General features: G+C 40.9%; 1 protein-coding gene across 8 annotated transcripts in view; it reads left to right on the top strand.

The window, feature by feature from the left end:
• Positions 1 to 22,254, top strand: part of DIS3L2 (DIS3 like 3'-5' exoribonuclease 2) — a 357,732-nt gene that overhangs the window by 40,782 nt on the left and 294,696 nt on the right. For 5 of the 8 annotated variants that reach the window (XM_042244406.1, XM_042244405.1, XM_027965312.2 and 2 more), the window contains 2 exons: positions 13,484 to 13,627; positions 14,146 to 14,303. In XM_042244406.1, the coding sequence (XP_042100340.1) occupies positions 13,576 to 13,627; positions 14,146 to 14,303 (210 nt within the window). In that variant the 5' untranslated portion in view covers positions 13,484 to 13,575. Of the gene's footprint in view, positions 1 to 712; positions 842 to 13,483; positions 13,628 to 14,145; positions 14,304 to 22,254 lie in introns of all 8 variants that reach the window. The other 3 variants (XM_060410516.1, XM_060410514.1, XM_060410515.1) reach the window with 1 other exon arrangement.

The raw sequence follows: 22,254 nt of genomic DNA on the forward strand, positions 1-22,254 counted from the left end.
TTGTTTTACGTTTTTGGACTCATTCTCTATCTTTTGAAACTCCAAGTACCAATATGTTTGGTCTTTTGACATTATCCCTTAAGTCCATAAGACTCTGTTCATCTCTTTGTTCAATTTTTTCCATTTTTCAGATTGTATAATATGTATTAGTAAATTTAAGCTCATTGATTTTTAAATTTTTATCTCTGTTTTGCTATTAAGATTATCCCCTGAATTTTTAGTTTCAGCTATTGTATTTTTCGGTTTTAAAATTTCCATTTTTAAAGTAAATTTTATTTTTCTGTTGAGATTTTCTATCATTTTATTCATTCACATGTCTTTTCCTTTACCTCAGAGAGCATAGGATTCATGGCTGGCTTAAAGTCCTTGTCTTTAATTCTAACCTCTGTGTCATTTGGAGATTGGCATGTATTAATCTTTTTCACTTTAGAATAGGTCAGATTTTCTGGACTCCTTATATGCTTTTTGATGTGGTTACCATGGGCTTCATCTATGATGACCTATAACTGTACCTACTTGTTTTAAACTGAATGTCATATTAGTTCAGACACATTCTAAAAGGTCTACTGTTTTTACTCCTCTCCCCCATATTTTATATTTTTAATGTCTTATTTTACATTTTCATGTTTATCCTTTGCTGTTTATTATAGTTATGCATGCGTGCTAAGTTGCTTCAGTGATTTCTAACTCTTTGCAACCCTATGGACTGTAGCCCTCCAGGCTCATCTGTCCATGGGATTCTCCAGGCAAGAATACTGGAGTGGGTTGCCATGTCTTCCTCCAGGGGATCTTCCCGACCCAGGGATTGAACCCATGACTCTTACACCTCCTCCATTGGCAGGTGAGTTCTTTACCACTAGCACCATCTGGGAAGCACTATTGTAGTTAATAGTTGCTTTAAAATGTTTTTGTCTTTTAATCTTCATAACACTTTATTTAAGTGCTTGATATCAGCTCTTACAATTAGTTTGCCTTTCCTAGTGGGATTTTCTTTTTCCTGTAAATTGTTACTTCTTGTTATAGCCTTTTCTTTTTTACTTAGAAAAGACCCTTTAATATTTATTTTAGGATAGGTTTAGTATTGGTGAACTCTTTTAGTTTTTGATTGTCTTGAAGTTCTTTATCTCTCCTTCAGTTTTAAATGATAATCTTGCTGGTTAGAGTATCCTAGGTTCCAGGTTTTTCCCTTTCAGCACTTTGAATGTATCAGGTCATTCCCTTTTGGCTTGCAAAATTTCTCCAGAAAAATCAGCAGATAGCCTTATAGGGATTCCCTTGTGCATGACTCTTTTTCTCTTGCTGCCTTTAGGATTCTCTCTTTATCTTAAGTCTTGCTGTTTTAATTATGACACAGCTTGGTATGAGTCTACTTAGGTTCATCTTGTTTGGGTTATTCTTTGCTTTCTGTACCTTCTTCAGGTTGGGAAAGTTTTCAGCTGTAATTTCATCAAGTACGTGTTTGACCCTGTTCTCTCTCTTTTCTCTTTCTGGGACCTCTTTAATGTGAATATCGGTATGCTTGATGTTATTTCAGAGATCTCTTAAGTTGTTCTCATTTCTTAAAGGTTTTTTTTCTTTGCTGGTCTTATTGGGTGATTTCCATTATTCTGTCTTCCAGATCACCTATATATTCTTCTGTTTCACTGAGTCTGCTACTCATTCCTTACAGTGTTTTTTTCCTTTCAGTTATTGTATTCTTTATTTCTCACTAGTTCTTTTTTATATTTTCTAGTTCCTTTAAAAAAAAGTCATTGTTTTTCTATTCTTTTGCCTAATTCAGCTAATTTTCTTATTTACTAATGCTTTGAATTCTTTATCTGGTAAACTGTTTATTTCTGTTTCATTATTTATTTATTTTTAGGTGTGTTCACTTGCTCTTTTAGTTGAGAACATTTCCTCTGTATTTTTATTTTGCTTAACTTTTTCTGTCTCTATGCATTTAGGTTTAAATGGCTACCTATTGAGATTTTAAAATGTGGCAGTGTTCCTGTACAGTCTCTGTTTACTAAGTGCCTTCGGTGGGAGAGCTGGATTTGTTGTTAACAGGAGTCAACACCTTTCTGTGGGGTGTGCTGTCACCTTGGTAGGAGGTAGGGCTGAGATGGAGGGGCTGGGTGGAGCCAGCTGTAAGGCAGGGCTTTCCCCTCTGCTCAGTGACCATTACTTCCTTATTGGGGGTGGAGTTGGATCTCAAGCTGATGGAGCAGAAGTCCTGGAGGTTCTGATCCAAGTGGCTCTGCTCCCTTTGAGTGTGTGTATCTCCCCTCTCCCAGCACTGGTTCCCTTGCCCCAGAGGGGGTCATTGCTGGAGCAAGACGGGCCTGGGTAGACTCTGAACTCATGACAGGGCTTAGGCTGTGGTGAGCTGGCTGCCGTCACAGATTGGAACTATCCCCGTGTGCTGCCCATATAAATGCCAGCAATGGCTGCCTTTGCCATGCTGAGAGACACCACCCTGGTGTCACAGAGTCACCTCTGTGTCACACAGCCAAACTCTCTTCCCACTTGTGGTAGCCCTTGCTCCAGTGTAGAGCTGCAAGGTGAATACCTGTGCCTGTGGTATTCACTTAGCTCAGGCTTGGGCACGTGCCAGTGCAGTTGTGGGAAACTTGGCAGCCACTGGAGCAGTCTTCAGTCTGCCTTCTCCACCTTGCTTAGGATGCAAGCCAGCACTTGGGCACTCCTTGTGAGTGGAATCCAGGTGTCCTGCAGCTCTCCTGTTAGTCCGAATAGCTGTCTAACCAGCCAAGGGACCTTGTCTTCCCTGGCTTGGACCCCAGGACTAGGGTACCCAATATATGGCTCGAAACACTCACTCCCCAGGGTGAATCTCTGCCTGTGTATTCTTCCTTTTCCTCTGAATCCCCTCCCAGTGGCACAAGTCCTGACCTGATTGCTTCTCTTCCCTTCCTACTCAAATCTGTGTAGATCTTTGTTATAGCCTCAGTTGTACAGGAGTCTTTCTGCCAGTTTCCAGTTAGTTTTCTGTGAGAATTGTTCCTCATGTAGGTGTATTTTTGATATGTTTGTCAGGGGGAGGTGAGTTCATATCTTCCTTATTGCCATCTTGACTGATTCCCTCCCCACTCCCCCCAATTTGGTTTTAAGCTTTTCCAGCTTTGATGCCAAGCATGGGCTCTTCTGACGTATTTTCATCAGGGATTCACATGGTGTGATAAAAAATCTTTAGTAAGGGATTGTTTTGCCAAAAGTTTAACTTTCATTTTAGATTCAAAGGATTTGTTAACAAAAGAAACCATTTGTTGTACAAAAACATTTTCAATTTTTTTAGAAGATTATTGACTTAATTTCAATATTCGGGCATTAAAAGAAAAGGAATAGAAGCAATAGAGAGAAGTAATAGTGTGTACATCACCAAATTGGGACAGCAACCTACATCTAGACTTGAACAGTGCTGGGAATTCCCACGTTAACAGCAACCTGGAGTTTCAGTTGGGAAGGGGTCCTAGGAGGTGTGTCCACTCCATGAGTGAGACTTCAGATTGCAGCTTTGAGGGCTGTTGCTTATAATTCCAGGCCACAGACTGGTATCATCATCAGTTTGCACTGCACATAAAAATACAGCTCTGCTTTTCTTTAACTTTTATAAAGCTATTTGTTTCACCTTGTGAGTCAGAAGATTTTGTTAGACCCCAGGGGGTTAGCCAGGCCCCCAGGGGCTTAAGAAATTCCAAGACCCACTCCCTTTCTTATCCTGGACTTGCTCCTTCCTGGACTTCCTGGTAACAGTTGATGTGTTCGCAAGTAGGCACATAGTCCAGGCAAGGTCCAGGCAAGCTCAGAAGCTGGTCAGAGGCCTGCTGTCCTACTTCTGAAGTCTGAACAAGACTACCTCTATTTCAGTTTTCCTAACAAAGATGAGACCTGGACGATAGATGCATTAGGGTTTTAAAGAAACAAAACTGCTAGGACATGGATATTGGAGGATATTTATTATGAGGATTGGCTCATGAAGTTATGAAGGCTGAGAAGGCCCATGTTCTGCTCTCTGCAAGCTAGAGACCTAGGAAAGCAGGTGGGGTAATTCACCCTGAGATGAAGGACTGATAACCTGTGGGGCTGAGGGCAAGAGAAAACCAGAATCACAGCTCAAGTAATCAGACTGGAAGGGTCAAATTCTTCCTCTCTGTGTTTTCATTTCACTCAGGCAGTCAACTTATTGTATGATCCCTCCCCCTTATTAGGGAGGGTGAACTGCTTGACTGAGTCCGCCAATTTGAACGCTAATTTCATCCAGAAACACTTTCACAGATGGACTCGGAAATAATGTTTAGCCAAATTTCTGGGCACCCTAGGATCCAGTGAGGTTGACAGATAAAGTTAATCATTACAGTAGGTTAGATTAAAGAGTTGCATTGAAGAACCCTGAAGAGTTTTGCAAATGCTGTGCATTCAATATATTGTGTTTTTAGGTGAAACATGGATTTAAAGAAAAGAGATTAGTGGTTGAGAGACCAGTTAAACTGTTTTCATTTTATTACAACCTGAATTCACACAGTGCTAATCAAGTTGAAAAGGAAGGAATCTGTTTAGGATACATTTTGAAGACGGAATAGACAAAATTTGGTAATAGAATATTCTTAATGGAGAAAAAGAAATCAGGTGACTACTGTTTGCTGCCTAGAGATGATAATGATGTCATTAATCTGGATGCAGTAGAAGGCTGAGAGTCTGGTTTGAAGACAATAATAACTTGAATTAGAAACATGTTGCATTCAAAGTGCTTGCCAGTATTCAGCAGGAAGTTGGAAAGTTCAAGAACTGTAGAGAGAGGGGTTGGAGATGTAGATTTAAAACTTTTTAACAGAGAAGTGAGATGAGACTTGATAGAATGTTGCAAATGGTAGAAACTGAAGAGGTACAAGAAAGAAGAGTCAACCAGGAAATCTGAGAACTGCAGAGAGAGAAGCGCGAAGAAGTGCTGTGTCCTGGATGTCAGTGGAGAAGAATGTGTAGTTCAAGGGGCTGATCAGTGGCATCTCCGTTCTAGGCAGGGCCTGGAAGACGACTGAGACTGTACCATTGATTTAGTGATGAGGATTTTCCTCCTTCAGAATACTGAAAGCCTTATTTCATTGTAGAGGTGAGGACAGAAGTTATATTCCAAGGGGGATTACAGAGTATGTCATGGGGAAATGGAGCTTATGAGTCTTGACCATATTTTCAAATTTGGCAGAGATGAGAGTGAGAGAAATGGAATGGTAGCTGGTAGCTTGAAGTGTGCAGAATGAGAGAAGGGCCAGTCCCTTAATTCGAATGTATTCTGCTGGGGGGGCTACTGTGAGAGAAAAATGAGTATGACAGAGTTCTAGAGTAGATAAAAATTGGGTGAAGAACACACATTAAGGAGGATGGGTTTTAAACCTGTAGGGATATTTCTTCCTCTCATACAGGATGAGAGGATAGGATAGATGAAATCATAAGACAGCTTTTGTCAGCGAGAAAGAAGAGTGAGTCCGTATAGGTGCGAATTGGGAATTGAAGGTATTGACTATGAATGAGAGAGTTAAGTGTTAGGTTGATACTTCTACTTCCAGTTATAGCATAGAAAATAATTTGCAACCGATCTTTCTTCTGAGAACTAGAAAAGGTCACTACCACCGTCTCTTCCTCAGCAAAGGAAAAAAAAAAAAAAACCACTGAAAGGTATTTGAAAGGTCATAAATGAATATCTAGGAGAGAATCAAAGCTTATGTTTTGGATTGTTTGCCTCCTACAGATGTTTACTAATTTTTTTGAGAGATCAACTGAAAGACTTAGAAGCTGAGAATCTGAGTAGTGCATATGATAGTCCCTTAGGGCCAGAGTGATAAGGATTAAAATTTAGGCCCTGCTCACGTGGGAAGTGTCTGTCTACAATGTGGGAGACCCGGGTTCAATCCCTGGGTCAGGAAGATCCTCTGGAGAAGGAAATGGCAATCTACTCCAGTACTATTGCCTCGAAAATCCCATGGACAGAGGAGCCTGGTTGGCTACAGTCCATGGGGTCGCAAAGAGTCGGACACGACTGAGCCACTTCACTTTCATTTTCTTTCACATGGGAATCTGCCTGCAACGCAGGGAGACCCAGGTTCAGTCCCTGAGTTGGGAAGATCCCCTGGAGAAGGGAATGGCCACCCACTCCAGTATTCTTGCCTGGAGAATCCCATGGACAGAGGAGCCTGGAGAGCTACAGTCTATGGGGTTGCAAAGAGTCAGACGTGACTGAAGTGACTTAGTACAACAGAAGATTAGATAGAGCTGGAGAGAGAATTAATGAATTGGAGAATTACTGAAATGATTGAGGGAGACAGCAAGACGTTGAGAAGGTCAAAAGTGTGTGGTTGGAGTCCCAGATGAGGGGTTGAGAGCGAATGGGACAGAAATGATACCGAAGGAGATTTATTTGCTGGAAGCTTTCTATTGGGTTGACTGAAAAGTTCGTTTGGGTTTTTCCATAACTTCAGCCAACCCTGCATAACTGTTGAAACTTACCAAGCAGTAGATTCTCAAAACCTTACTTACTAACACCAAGCAGAATAAAAGTAAGTTCATACCTTGGTTTATTGTAGTAAACCAAACTATAGATAACTAAAAAAAAAAAAATTTCAAAAGGCACCAGAGATGAGGAGACGTAATAGAGTATATTTTCAAAGAACCAACAAGAAGACTAATGGCTAACTTCTCAACAGACGCAGTGGAAGCCAGAAGGCAGTAATGACTGACAATCTAGAATTTTAAAACCTGCAGTAATGTCCTATAAAAATAAAGATGAAATACAGATAATTTAGAATTTAGTTTTTCAGTTGCACTAGCCACTCTTCAAAATGCTCGGAAGATATGTGTGGCTAGAGGCTACTATATTGGGCAGCACAAAAAATGAAAATTTCCATCATTTCAGGAAGAATAGCAGACTGCTACTAGTATTAAAAAGATCATGAGGATATTTTAACATCCATCACCACACCCACCCACCGCCCACAGAAAAAAGGAACCTTTAAGTGAGATTGACAAATGCCTAAAAAATGCAAATTAACAAAACTGATCTAAAAAGAAATTTAAAAATTGAAACTATTTAAATGTTAATTTTTGGGGGATGTATTTGTCTGCTTGTAGTATCAGGGGAAATACTGTCTCCATAAAATTAATTGGGGGAATATTTCCCTTATTTTTTAGAAGAATTGGAAAAGGATTGGTATTTTTTCTTTCACTGTGAAGGTTCCTGGACTTTTTAAATTGGAAGATTTAAAATCACCAGTTTAATTTCTTTATTTTTTATATGTCTATTTAAAATTTCTGTTTCTTAAGTCAGCTTCAGAAATTTGTGTTTTTCTAGGAATATATGCATTTCACCTAAGCTGTCTCGTTGGCATAAATTTGCTCATTGAGTCCCTTATAATTGTTTTCATTTCTATAAAGTTAGTAGACCTCTCCCTTCTTTCATTCCTGTTTTGTGGTCACCCTGTGGTGGTGGAATGGACCCCTTCCCAATTAGTAGCGTGCCTGTATTGATTGCACTCCATACATCAAGAGTTTGAGAGAAAATTTACTACTTACCCAGGAGACTCCTGGGCAAAGCAGGTTGGGTATAAGCATGTCTGGCCTGGCTTGAGCCAGGTGGAAGGAGTGAGTTACGCCTTTATAGTGGTTAGGGAACTGGAGATTCAAAGGTCCATGTGCAGGCTGGACATTTATGAAATTTGAATTTCCCCCTTGTGCCAAAAAAGGTGAGGATGCAATAGATTTTCTTACCAACCTGTCCAGGATGGGTCAAAGGGGAAGAGGGAGATGAGGCTTAAGATGAGTTATTATGCATGGTCATGCATGAAAAAAATGGAGGCTTATTCTTTATTACAAATCCTGAATTTGAGTTAGTTTTTTTTTTTCATTTTTGTTTTTTCTTCAGATTGAATAATCTTTATTGATCTGTTTTTCTATGTCTACCTATTGTTTCTTCCGTTAGCTCAAATATGCTCTTGAGTTCTTCAAGTGAAATTTTCATTTCAGTATTCTTTCTTTCAACTTGAAATTTACATTTAGTTCCTTTTAAAAAATACTTTGTATCTCTTTATGGATATTTTTATTTGATGAATCATTGTCATCATGCTTTCCTTTAAAGACAGCTTCTTTTAGTTCTTTGAGCATATTTATAATAGCTGCTTTGAAGTCTTTGTTGACTGAATCTAAAAATCTAGACTCAATTAGAGATAATTTTTATTGAAACTATCCCCTGCCTCAGTGTATGGATCATGCTTTCCTATTTTTTTTCCTTTTTTTGCATATCTTATAATTTTTTGTTGAAATCTGGACATTTTTGATAATATATTCTGCATTCTGATTCCTTTTCCTTCGGAGTTGGAGGTGGTTGCTCTTTTTGTTTAGTGGCTTGCATGGGCTAATTCTGTAGAGTCTGTTTTCTCCTGTAGCATGTAGCCACGCATGTGTCTGTTCAGTTCTTTCTTTCTTGTTTTTTTTTAAGCATGACTGTCTGGTAGTTGCCTCTGAGTCAGCATGTCTTAGCAGTCAGTTTATGATTAGTTAGAAGTTATGTTTTAACTCCTTGCAACAATGAGGCCCCCATCCTGTATCAGTGGTCCTGGCGAGACTTGGGAAATGTATTCAAAATTGAGGCATTATGTGGCTCTGCCGTGGCTTTTGCTTTCTGTATTTGCAAGGCTCACATTCATCCAGGGATGAGCTCTCTAGGGCCCACTCATTTCCCTCCTGTATGTTTACTGTCTTTCCTGCACACAGGAGGAAAAAGTAGATTCTTAACAAGGAACCTGCTGGTTGTCTTATTGCCTGATTCTCCCTGTTAAATTTCTGGTTAGTTTACTGGTCTGGTACTTGCCCTAACTAGTACGGCAATCTCAGACTAGCTGTGATATTGGCCTTGGCCTTCCCTGTTGTTTTGCACCTTGAGTCACTATTGTTTTTGAAAATGCCCATGGACATGGAATTCTTCTTATTCTGCTCTAAACAAATTTAGTTCCCTGTGGCCGTGGGCTTGCTTGCTGCTTTAGTAGGACTTCCACATAAAGGAACTGGGAGTAGGTGTAGGATGGTGGGAGCTCCAGCCTAAACCACCACACATTCTCACTGTTGTTACTGAGATTGAGTAGATTTTCTTGAATAAACACTTCTCAATTTGTTGTAGCCTTTGGTTAGTATCTAGACCCTTAAAATGGTTGGTTTTGATGATTTTGTCCATATTTATTGTTAGGGGTATATAATATTTGTCAGACTCTTTATTCAGCCATCCTGGGAGATTCTTCTTCCTGCCTTCTCTTTGTTTCTCTGACTCATTTTTAAACATTTATATTTTATTTAAATCTTAGTTCAGAATATGTTATGAAGTAGGGATTTATTGGCTATTAAAAAAATAATATTAAGTACTGTTTTAGCACTACTTAACTATTTTAGTGAAAGTCTCTCAGTTGTGTCCGACTCTTTGTGAGTCACATGGACTATTGCGAGTCACATGGACTATATAGTCCATGGAATTCTCCAGGCCAGAATACTGGAGTGGGTAGCCTTTTCTTCTCCAGGGGATCTTCCCAACCCAGGGATCAAACCCAGGTCTCCCGCATTGCAGGCAGATTCTTTACCAGCTGAGCCACCAGGGAAGCCCAAGAATACTGGAGTGGGCTAAGCTACCAGGGAATGCCTTAATTATTTTATGGGTTTCCTAATTATTTGTAATGTTAATTTTCTATTTTTTAAATGTGATACTTATTATAATCCTATTTTTTTTATTCCTTCAATTATATCCTTTTCATGTGTTTTTATGATCTCTCGCTTTCCATTGGCTCCATCTTAGCTTCTGAATAGGCTCAACCTTTTCTTTCTTTAAACCTCTCATGACTTTATCTCCTTGAGTTTCTTTCCTTCACTACCCAGATTCATAAATTTCTCCCATTCTTGCTACTCATAAGGCTGACTGAGACAGGGCTAAGGTAGGTGAGATACCTAGGGCATAAACATTTAAGGAGGCGCTTACTCTTGGACTCCTGCAAGTGTGAAGTTGGCACTTGTGTGGCTTTGCCTTTATAAATATTTTATGCTACATACCTTGCTTGCCTGTCCCTAGTCCTGGTCCTGCTACTCATATTTCTCTCTAGTATATATTCATTTTAACCTGGTTTTTGTCCCAGATAGTCTTCATTTATTCAGAATTTCGAGCACTTACTCTGTACTGAACATGGGGTCTCAAGCCATCACTTCTTTCGCCCAAATGCTCTTCGTTTTCACTTTCTCAAGTCTAGTGCTTTTGCTTCCTCATGCCTACTTTTTTGTACCACGCAGCACTCTTGCCTACTACTGCATGTTCATCCTCATCCCAGCCCAGCTTTTCAGAATGTGTAGCTATTTCCGTGGCAAACACCCTCTCTAGGAGCTGGTGGGCAGTTGGGCGGTGTGGCGGTGGCACGCATTCTGGTGAAGATTAGAGAGTAGCCTGTGCTATGAGTGTGCTTGTGCTTTCAGGATAGGAGCATGCGGGTCTTCTCCAGGGGTAATGGGCTTCACAGTCTTCACTGGGAAGGGAGGAGTGCTTGTTTGTCCACCTGCTGCTTAGCATCTTATATTCCCGAAGTCTTTCCGTCTCCTTTCAGTACTTTGAAACCCAAAAGCAGACTGACTCTCTGCTCTGCTCAGCTGGCCTGGCTTATTCTTGCCAACAGGGTTTCCTGGTTTTTCCCATTCTTTGCTGACTTGTTTTTCGCATGGTTTCCCTGAATGACCCTGCTTTGCTTGGTGTTCTCACTGCTTGTTCATGAAAACAAAACTCATCCAGTCATTTAAGGAATGATTATTGGGCACCTATTCTATCCTAGATAGAATGGGAGCCAGTGGGGTTTACAGTAATGAACCCAACCAAACATTTCATATCTTCCTGAGCTAGAGAGGAAAGTTAGGTGCATATCACACCAACGAGATATTTGCTGTGGAAAAAAAGTTTTACGAAGGCAGCTTGCCTGTGGACTTTTGAGTTGAAATCTCTGTACCTCCGTCTCACTGGACTGGCAGTACCTGCCTTGAATTTTGAACTCTTGCCTGCATCTAGACTTGATATGATGTACCCCATTTTCAATTCTAGCTCTTGTTTTCGAATTGTCTTTCTTTTGCTTGCAGCTAGCTCCAACCCCTCGCCCCACCCTAAGGCTCCCATTATTTGTTTTCATACCCAGTAGTTGGTGCAAACCCTGAACCTGTCTTCCTTTGAAACCGTGAACCTGTCTTCCTTTGAAAGTTATTTTTCTCATCAGACTATATTGTTTTTTTCCCCACTATATCTTTACTAGCTTCTTTGTTATGTTTTCTACTTCTTCTCTTTGCACTTCTTAATAGTTGCCCTAACCCAGATTTTGTCCTAGGCCCTCTTCTGTATCAGCTTACCCATTTTTGGCAGTCTCTTCCATTCTAGAAAACTTTGACATACTATCTTTGTGCAAATGGCTGGCTAATTTATCTAAGTGATGCTTCAGTTTTCAAGTTTTTGAGGTAGAAGTGTGTAGTTCCATGTGTAGAGTATAAATAGAGGTTATGTATTGCCACGTAGAGGGATGTAATACTTCACGTCGTTTTTATCTCCCAGCCTCCTTACTTGAAATCTCACCCAACTGCCACCTCCTTGCTCTCTTTCAGATACGCGTGGTTGCCAAGTGGTGCCAAGTTGGCCTGTGTAAGGTCATGTTCACAGTCTCTTTGTTTCCGTGTCTGCAGCTGCAGCTCTAGTTCAGGCCTTCCTTTCCTCTTACCAGTCTGTTCTGGTTCTTTCCGAAGGTGCAGCTGCTGCCAGTCTCTCTTGACTCCAGATGACTCTCAGTGCTCTGCCAGGTTAATTTTTCCTGAAATACAACTTTGATCTGTTGTTCTTCTCTTCCGCTCATTCACGCTTCAGAAATTTCCCTAATGCCTTTGAAAATGGGGCTGGTTTTCTAGACCTTCCAACTTGTTTTGTTTTCCTTGCTACTGCCTCCCTTCTTATAGGCTGGACTCTGTCCAAATGGAATTAACGTTGCAAGAACCTCCCTGTGTTTTTTTGTTTGTGTGTCTGTATTTCCCTCCCCCCACCCCCGCTTTTGCAGCAGCATGCATTTCTCACATTCTCAGCTCTTCCTTAATATCTTTCCTGAAGCTCTCAGATTTCTGGACCTCAAGGTACTCTTCTTCCATCATACAGACATGTACCCATACTTAAAAAAAATAAAGTGCTTATTACTCCCCACCTGTATTACTTGTTATTTTGTTATGATTTTTAAGTCTCCTTAACTTTTGTATGCCTCCTTGTGCCTAGCATAGTGCCTTGTGGAAACAGTTGTTGGATGAAGGAGTGGGCGAGTACATTTCTGAATAAAGCCAGTGGGACAGTCTGGACTCTGGAAGGTGCCATCCCTCTGCCTTGGTACTTGTCTCAGATCATCTGTTTCTCTCCCTTCTTGGAATTTTTCGACTTTATCTCTGACTCTCGTCATGTATCACTGAGTGGTTTGTTACTCTTGGTCTCTGTTGCTTCTTTCCTGAGTTAGTATTAATTTTGACTTAAAGAAGAATGACATCGTTTTGGTGAAGGATGTGTGTGGGAAACTTAGCGGAAATGGAAGCTAGTGTTCAGAATGACATCTTGATCCATTTTATTGGAAAGCAGGCTGCCCACCCAGATTTTGGAAATTTGCAAGTATAGGCTTGAAGCCTGGGCTGGTGGCCAGCAGAGAGTAGACGGAGATGTCGTGATGACATGTTCAGTATCCAGGTGGAAGGCTGGGGTTTGGGGGACTGGCTGCAGGGCCCCACATTCTAGTCTGCTGAGCCAGGCAGCTGCTTGTATTCCTTAGGAGCAGCTGCCTGAGCTTCTGGTCAGAGGACTGTTTTGAAGTGATGGCAGGTAAGAGAAGGGAAGTAGATGTCTAACTACAATACGGCATTTTTTTTTTGAAAGCTAGTGAATCATTGGGGGTTCCACGCATAGTTTTGGACATCTGGTTGTCGCAGTAAGTTAGGTTATGTTGCTGAACTCTGAGAAATTGATTTATTTGGTTTCACAGAAGAACATCATTTGTCTAAGGTTAAATTTAGTAAATATGCATCTCTTGAGCCCTAGTTTAGTACTTATTTCATGATAGCCTTTAGATTCTAGATCTGTATACCATCTTCAAAACCATATTCCCTCCTGCTCTTGTGCATTTCACTAGCTGAACAGAACCTCAGAATTCCTTAATTTTCACTCCGTTGCCCTATTTGTGGAGGTTTTTAGTAGAAGTGACTGGGCCAAGCAAGCAGGCTGTGATACCCATGAGGTTGAACGCTTTGAAAAGCAGCTCAGGACAGATGGTGTGCTTGACTAACTGCCGACCAGAAACTGACGCTGGGATCCGGTGGGGGACACTGCATTGCCTGTGCCATCCAAGTCCTGAATCTCCTAGAGCACAGAGGAGGCTTCAGGTTAACTGTCCTTCAGTCACCTGTCTCTTTTTGGTTTCAGCTAGTGACACCTGAGCTGCTCAAGGCGGGAAGAATTCAGAGCAGTGGAGGCCCTGCGGGATCTGGAGAGAGGAGGTGACCTTGGAACCAGTAATGAGCCATCCTGACTACCGGCTGAACCTCCGGCCCCTGGGGACCCCCAGAGGTAGCAAACGGAAAATGGAGTTTACTCTAGCAACTGGAAATAAAACTGGAATGGAGGCACAGGGCAGGTCTTAGGACTAAAGAGGGACTATAATCCTTTTGGTGACCTCTTAAATGTTCTCCTGTAGGTTATTTACTTTAGAATTGTGTGGTTTCTTATTATCTTAATATATTGTTATAATGAGTACAGCTGTTTAATTTCCTCTAGAAAAGTGATGATCTTTTAGTAATTCATGTTTTTAAAAGTTTGTGTCTATAAACAGCAAAGCATACTGAGCCCATCACTTGTGTTCTGTTCCATGTATATTGTGGTGCTGATTTAAAATTCAGGTCTCATGTGTACATTTTATTCATGTTTTCTTACCCAGTTTTCCTTTTTATGACTATCTGAAATCTAAAATCAGGGGATTTTATTCTTTTTTTGGTCTTTGATTTTTTTTTTTAAAAGGTAAAATATCCCCAGTTTTAAAAATACAGAGATGTTTGAGGAAAAAGTTGATTGCTGCCTCATGTTTCTAGGTGTGTCCTCTTTGCTTGGCCCACATGGTGTTGGTGCTTCGCCAGGTGACAAAAAGTCAAAGAGCAAGACCGCACGAGGGAAGAAAAAGAGCATATTTGAAACCTACATGTCCAAGGAGGATGTTTCAGAAGGCCTGAAGAGAGGAACACTTATCCAGGTGCTTAAAATATACTAGAAGGCTCTTCCTTGAATATATGGAATCAGAAGTAATCAATTATTCATGAAACTATTTTTCTGTGCTGTGTGCATGAAAGAAACGATGCCATTACAGGCTCAGGGCTTTCCACTTCTTGGACCTCCAGAGCAACTAGAGGTGAGAAGTGTCACAAGACCATCACAGAGTGGTCTGAGACTTGAGAGGAGGGAGTCATGACTTCCTGTAAGGGTTGTCTGCTGCTGCTGCTGCTGCTAAGTCGCTTCAGTCATGTCCGACTCTATAAGACCCCAAAGACAGCAGCCCATTAGGCTCCTCTGTCCCTGGGATTCTCCAGGCAAGAACACTGGAGTGGGTTGCCGTTTCCTTCTCCAGTGCATGAAAGTGAAAAGTGAAAGTGAAGTCGCTCAGTCATGCCCGACTCTAGGAGTGCTTAATCGGAAGGGGTATATTAGAGCCAGGCCATGGATTGGTGCAGGTAAGTGAAGAGAAGGAGCTTCTCTTGGGGACCAGTGTGAGCTCCTAAGAGAGAAGTAGGATATAGGGTCTGGCTGTAAGATACATTGTAGGTCAGTTTGCCTGGAGCACGTGGACGCTGACTACAGAGAGTAAGGTTGAAAAGGAAACAGTAAACAGCAGCAGACAGTATTTGTTGAGAGCTTTCTAGTTTGCTAGATATTTTTACAAGCTAGTTCAGCAGTTTGGCTCGGCAAAGGTTGGAGTATCCACTGTGAGCCAGGAGCCGTTGTATAGGAGCATCCCACATAGGTGCTTCCGAGATGAAGGTGGGTGAGGCTGCCTTTCCGTACGTTGAGCCTGTGGCCCCGTTGTGCAGCAGACATTTTTGTGGACAGATGATTTGAAGATAAAGGGTAAGTGCTCAGATAACAGTGTGACCAGGGTGTATGGGAGAATGTTCCGGGAAACCGGGAAACTGTAGGAGGTGACCCCTGCAGTGAATAGTGAAGGATGACTGTGGTAAATGAGTGATGTGTGTGTGGGAGGGAGATAAGGAGAGGGCGTGGCACTAATGAAGACAGGACCTGTGAAACAGTATGGAGCAGGACCGCTCAGGTCTTTTCAAGTGTGAAATCTGAGGCAGGTAGTCGGTAATGAGATGAACAGGGAGGCAAGGCCACATATCCTTTGAATTAAGTCTGTTTTATGTAATTCTTAGATTAGTATACAAACATTGCCGTGTGTTACTTGGCTCACTTGAAGATGTTGACTGTGTTCCATTTTCTCTCATTCTGAGTGTCTGGCTTCTCTATTTGTATTTGGGGCTGGAGATCCAGCCAATTAACAGATACTCTCATCTTCTTGTCCTTTTTCTTTTTTTTTTATCACTTTTTGTATTTACCTGTGGGTCCAGTACATATGCTTAATATAGACTTTGAATGAAAAATTATTTTTAACAAATTAGTTCCTCTTTATGATTTCAGAGGTACCATTGGTGTTTTTTTTTTTTTTTTTTAAGCATCCCTTGGTTTCCTTGATAAGGCCTCTCAGGAAAGTTAAAGCTTTAGCTGGACATTTGTTCATTCATTAATCCATTTATTTGCTGTTTATTGTTCAGCGCACACACTGCACTCCGTTCCTCTGCAGGTGTCTTGGCCCTCGTCTTGTTCCATGTATGAGAACCTGTTGTGCTTTTCCCAGTCTTATCTCCTGCCCTTCTCTTCCAGGTACGCTCTGCTCCATTCACTCTGATCTTCAAAACGTCCCCAATAAAAACTGTGCTCTTTGATTCCTCTGTGACTCTGTACACGCTGTTCCTGATGCTGGGAACGCTCTCTCCCACTATCTTAAGATAATCATGCTTGACCTTACCTGAATGTTACCCCCTTTGTGAAGCTTCACTTAATTCTCCAACCAGAATTGGTCATTATCACTTCTCCTGAAGCCAACCTTTTTGTTTACCCTTTATTCTAAACTTACTATCATTTCTTGGCATTTGAGTTTCCTCAAACAGATTGTTCACTTCCCTGTGGTCAGGGTCATGTCTTATTCCCACAGACTGGCCCAATGACTGGCATTTGATCGATGCTTAATACATTTATATCGAATGAATATTTATTCACTGACTGAATAAAGGATCAAGGTGCTTTCTTGGAAGAAGAGTGAGTGGACCCTTAGTCGTTATGACATAGAAGAAAAATCGTTTATAAAATCCATAGAGATAGGCTGAGGGAAATATTCTGCAATGGTACTATTTTTGCTCCCTCATATTAGTTTTTGCTTTTGAAACAACTCTTTGCTAATATTAAAACAAAAAGCTGATCAATATAACAACTCTGGTTCCCAGGAGTTTGTAAGTGATTCCTCCTGGCCTGTGACATCATGGGACTCTGCAGCCAGAGTATCCCCCCCACAGATGAGCGCAGTTGTTCTCTGCAGATGGGAAAGGAATGGGTTCCAGATATGAGGTCACCTTGTGAAATATACAACACTGTAAATAAGGGTTTCATAGGCAGAGAAACAGTCCATCTGTGCAGGCCCTGATTGGTAAGGTAAGGAGCTAGTCAAGGAAAGATATTTGAATGCTGTGGCATTCAAATCTTAATGCTACATCTTAATTAGATGTAGCATTCGTTAACTTTTGTATGCAGACTTAAGTATATTGTGACATCCTTTGTCTTTTCCCCTTCTAAAGAAAATTTTATTGAAAGACAGAGATATTTTTTAATAGGAGTGGAATAATTATTTTATTTTCAGTGCTTTCGGTGTTGTTTTGTCATGTGTGGCGAAGAGAAGTCCACAGTGACCAAAGAAATCTCTTTCCTGTGTTTGAACTGACTGGCAACAGCACATGGTCATGTACATGCAGTTTTGAAATTTTTTTTGGAAAATGAGCTTTCCTGTTGAAAAACATATGTCCTTTTTCTCTCCATAGGTACAGTACTGGGAAGTTATTATGGGAGGTATTGGGGAAAATGAGAGTCTGGGATAGAGCGGCCTGGAAGGAGTTCAGGTTTGGGGTGGTGACCAAGGTGACATGGGTATAAAGATGGTAAAATTGGTTTGTTTCATAGTCCTAGGTGGTTCTTGGGCAAAAGATGGTTCAGGCTGAGCCCCAAGAGCTGCCTGAGGCATGAAATCAAGTTTCTCCTAGGCTAAAATGTTGGTGTAAAGTTGTTATTGGACCCTGAAGGAAATCCTTGCCCAGGAAGACAGGACAGGATGTCCTGTCTCTAGGATATTCACCATTTATTAAGAGGGAAAGTCAGCTAGAGAACATTTAGATATGAGTTAAAGAGAAGAATAGTGGGTTATAGTGGACTGCCCAGTCATTTAGAAGGAACAGATGATATTCATGACATGAATACTGGTGGGGTGGGAGAACTTCAACTCTGCAGACATGAATTAATACGCTTTAACAAGTGTCTCTTGACCACCTGCTAAGTGCCAAGCATATACCAGTGAGAAAGACAGGCATTTCTCTGGGGGAGACAGGCAAAAACAACTGAAGAAATAAAGAGAAAATTACAGTCTGTGTTGTGTGCTTATAAGAAAGCAAGAATGATGAGAGAGAATAACTATGGGGTGCCACTCTACATAGTGAGATTAGGCCTCTTTGAGGAGGTGACCTGAGTTGAGATCTGAAGGGTGAGATTGCACCAGACATTTGGAGAACTAGGAAAAGAACATTATAGGCAGTGAGATAAGTTAGTAGAAGAATGGCAAGTGGTGATTGTGAAAACTGATAAACATCTTTTACTATTGTGATTATGTAACTCACTTAATACCATTGTATCATGATTGGTCAACAGAAAAAATAATAGAACTCTATATCACCAAAACTGCCATTTAAGAGAAAAACCTGTAATCATTTTTAAAAAATCCAGATGCATATCAGAATTATCTTGGAAGTTTTTGAAAAATACAGATGTGCAGATATTGCTTTCTTTTCACTAGAGCTCCAGATATGTTTCTTATGAGCAGCCATGTTAAAAACAAGTGATGACCTTTTACTTTTATCAGTTTCACGTTTTCTATTTCATATTCAGTGCTCCTATTTCATTTAGTTTATGTTTTCCAATTTCTCTATCTCTTCATTTTTTTTGATCTTCTTTCTCAAGACTATCAGGTTTAATATAAAAGCTTTTGTATAGCATATACATATAAATAATATGTATACTATATATATTTTAGAAAACTTAATCAGTTTTTGCCTAACCAAAAAAATTATGACATTTCAATTGTTTGTTTGACTTAGTATGAATAGAATGCTAGATTTCTAATTAAAACAAAAAGATATGCAACAAGCAACAAAGGTTTACTGTATAGCATAGGGAATGATAGTCAATATCTTGTAATAACCTATAAAGGAAAATAATTTCAAAAATAATATATGTGCATATGTATAACTGAATCACCTTGCTGTGCACTTGAAACATTGTAAGTCAACTATACATTGTTAAAATATATATATATTAAATTAAAAAAATGAACCTATACAAGGGAACAGATTGGAAAGTGGAAACAAACCTAATCTTGAGCTGTCATTTTATACCTCACTTGAAGCCACATAACCTTGGGTTTTTTAAACACATAAATCAATAAATACCTCTGTTCTTTTTTTTTTTTTTAAAGAATGGCAAGTGGAAAAAGGCCTAGTATTTTTGAGGACTTAGAAGAAGCCCTGTTGAATATACTGAGCAAAGGGGATTATGTTGGGAATGAATGCGAGAGTTAGGCAGCTTCCAGTCCGTGTAGGTTCTCTAGGCTGTGTTGGAGGATTGGATTTTCTTTAAAGAACTGATGAGGAGTCATGGAAGAGTAATCAGCAGGGGAAGGACATGGTCTATCTTATGCTTTTAAAACAGCTCTCTGGCAATTGTGAGATGAACAGAGTAGAAGCTGGGAGACCACGTAAAAGGCTATCACTCTAAACCAAGCAAGAAAATATGGCGATGGCAACATGGGTGGTGGCAGTGAAGTCGGAGAGAAGTGGGTGGACGTGGAGCTAGTGCTGGCATGACCTGCTGACGAGTGAATTGTGGAGGGTGCGGCAAAGGGAGTCGTAATGGATGGCTCTGCAGTGTTTGAGCTGAGCTGCTGGATGGATGATGATGCCATTCACCAAAATAGGGCAGACTGAGGTTTGGAACTGGTACTGGTTTTTTGGGAAAAGGAACAGATGGCACAAACGAGTGAAGAGGGGTCTGGTGGTGGCTGTGGCAAATGGAGAGGAAGTCTGCAGTAGTTAAGACCAAGGACTCTAGAACCAGACTGCTTGGGCTTGAATGTGGTGTGCAAGTGGGCACCTCTCAGTTCAGTTCAGTCACTCAGTCATGTCCCACTCTTTGCAACCCCATGAATTGCAGCACACCAGGCTTCCCTGTCCTTCACCAGCTCCCAGAGCTTGCTCAAACTCATGTCCATCAAGTCAGTGATGCCATCCAACCATCTCATCCTTTGTCATCCCCTTCTCCTCCTGCCTTCAATCTTTTCCAGCATCAGGGTCTTTTCCAGTGAGTCAGTTCTTAACATCAGGTGGCCAAAGTATTGGAGCTTCAGCATCAGTCCTTCCAATGTATATTCAGAGTTGATTTCCATTAGGATTGACTGGTTTGATCTCCTTGCAGTCCAAGGGACTCTCAAGAGTCTTCTCCAACACCACAGTTCAAAAGCATTAATTCTTCAGCACTCACCTTTCTTTATGGCCCAACTCTTACATCCATACATGACTACAGGAAAAAACCATAGCTTTGATTAGATGGACCTTTGTTGGCAAAGCAATGTCTCTGCTTTTCAATATGCTGTCTAGGTTGGTCATAGGTTTTCTTTCAAGGAGTAAACACCTTTTAATTTCATGGCTGCAGTGATTTAGGAGCCCTCCCCACCTCCCCGCAAAAATAAAGTCTCTCACTGTTTCAGTTGTTTCCCCATCTACTTGCCATGAAGTGATGGGACCAGATGTCAGGATCTTAGTTTTCTGAGGCACGTCTCAGTGCCTCCATTTTCTCATTTTATAAAAAGAGAGTAATGGTACCTACCTCATAGGGTTGTTTTGAAGGTTAAATTAGTTGATAGACATAAAGCCCTTAAAACTGTGCGACATGTAATAAGCCAGTATAAGTGTTATTTGCGATTGTTTTCATTGCTGTAAGAGAAGCATCTCTTATTCAACTCAGGTGGTTGCTGCCATGTGGCTGTTTTTTTCATGAAAATCTGGAAATACATATTTATGTGTGAAATTCCTCAGTTTTAAGCATTTTCAAACATCCTGTAAGCCAAATAAAACATGTTTGTGATTGCCAAGTTAGACTCATTAGCCCAGCTATATGGTATTTTTCTACAATAATGTTCAGCTCCTTGGGTGTAGGCATGGACACTCAGGCAGGTAGTTGGAGTCAACCAAGAGTGAGGTTTCTTTAGTAGTTGACCACAAGAGGAGGAGGACCCTTGGCTCAGGGTTTGCAGGGGTGATAGATAATGACAAGCCATGGCAACTCTATAGCTGAGGAAGAAACTAAACATGGTGAGGGGAAGAGAGTGAGCTAAGAGGCAGAGTATTAGTAAATCAGGGATCTGACCAGAAGGTTTGAAGATGACAGCACCAAGGAGCTGCAGCAGGAGCCAATGAATGAACTGCTAAGGATTCTGGGGATCTGGAGAGAGACTGGGCAAAAAATGGATACTCTTAAAGTTGCAGTGGGGAAGCCAGAGGGGAGAGTTTTTCTTCTCTGGTCCTTGAGCTGTATGGGATAGGAGAGAAAAGCGGCTCCCTCTGAGAGGACTTGAAGGGAAGTGTTCCATGGTTTCCATGGAGGCAGGAGGCACCAGAGCCTTAAGCAAAGAGATGGAGGTTGTAGGAGCCACATGTCTCAGGCCTAGGAGAGGGTTTAGGGGGAAATGAGGGGTGAGGGTTTGGGGCAAATTAGGCGATGGTCATAAAAAGGTGGAAATGGAAGTCCTAGATTTACGTAGGCAGTGAGTAAGACAAGGCATCTGCTAGACATCTCTTTCAGTTTCAAGGCCATTTCTTGACATGCTTTGCTGACAGCGTCTTCTGTCAGGCTGTGGGGATGACTGAGGTCCTCTCTGGACTCTGCTAGAGATTCTTCTTTCTTAGTGTGGTCACTCATATGGCGTTATGTTCCTGAGGTGCAGTTCGTAAAGTCTGCTGCAGTCAAATTGCAAATGCTTTTCTTGAAACAGGCTTCTCTCCCTCCTTGTACACTTTTATGTATCAGGAAGTTTGGGACAGACAATCAAGCATAGAATCTTGGGACTTCCCTGGTGGTCCAGTGACTTGGACTTCGAGGTCCCAGTGCAGAGGGGCCTGGGTTCGGTCCCTGGTTGGAAACTGGATCCCATATGCCGCAACTAAAGATCCTGTGTGCCACAACTAAGACCCAGCACAACCAAATAAACAAACACTTTAAACAAAGAATAGAATCTTTTAGGTCCTTATAATATTTGTTCTTTTACATAGAGTTGAGATATTTTATAATAACTGTTAATGGAGTATATAACCTTTAAAAATTGTAAATCACTATGTTGTACACCTGTAACTTATATAATGTTGCACATCAACTATATCTCAAAAAAAAAATCACACACACACAAAATCAGGCCAAGATACAGCCCTGAGCAAACCTGTTTCTTTCGCCTGAACCCAGTCATGGCATCTCTGAGTGCTCTATACTTAAGGAACTTTCAAAGCAGAAGGTATTCTTAGCTCTATGCTTCTTCATGTACTAACCATTCACTGGGGAAAAAAAAGAAACTTGGGTCAGAAAATGAATTTTAAAAAATCAATGAGTTTACTTTTATTTATTTGGAGTGTTTATTTCCCCTCACTAGACTGTAAGCTCTGAGGGGAGAGACTCTCTTTCCATTGTGTCCTCATCACCTAGCAAAGTGCCTGGGATACTAACTGTCAGGAAATAAGGATATATTTGTTGAGTGAGTGAATAAATGTAATAAGCTTTTTCCTCCCTCCCCC

This window comes from Ovis aries, chromosome 2 (assembly GCF_016772045.2).
Source record: "Ovis aries strain OAR_USU_Benz2616 breed Rambouillet chromosome 2, ARS-UI_Ramb_v3.0, whole genome shotgun sequence".
Taxonomy (NCBI): Eukaryota; Metazoa; Chordata; class Mammalia; order Artiodactyla; family Bovidae; genus Ovis; species Ovis aries.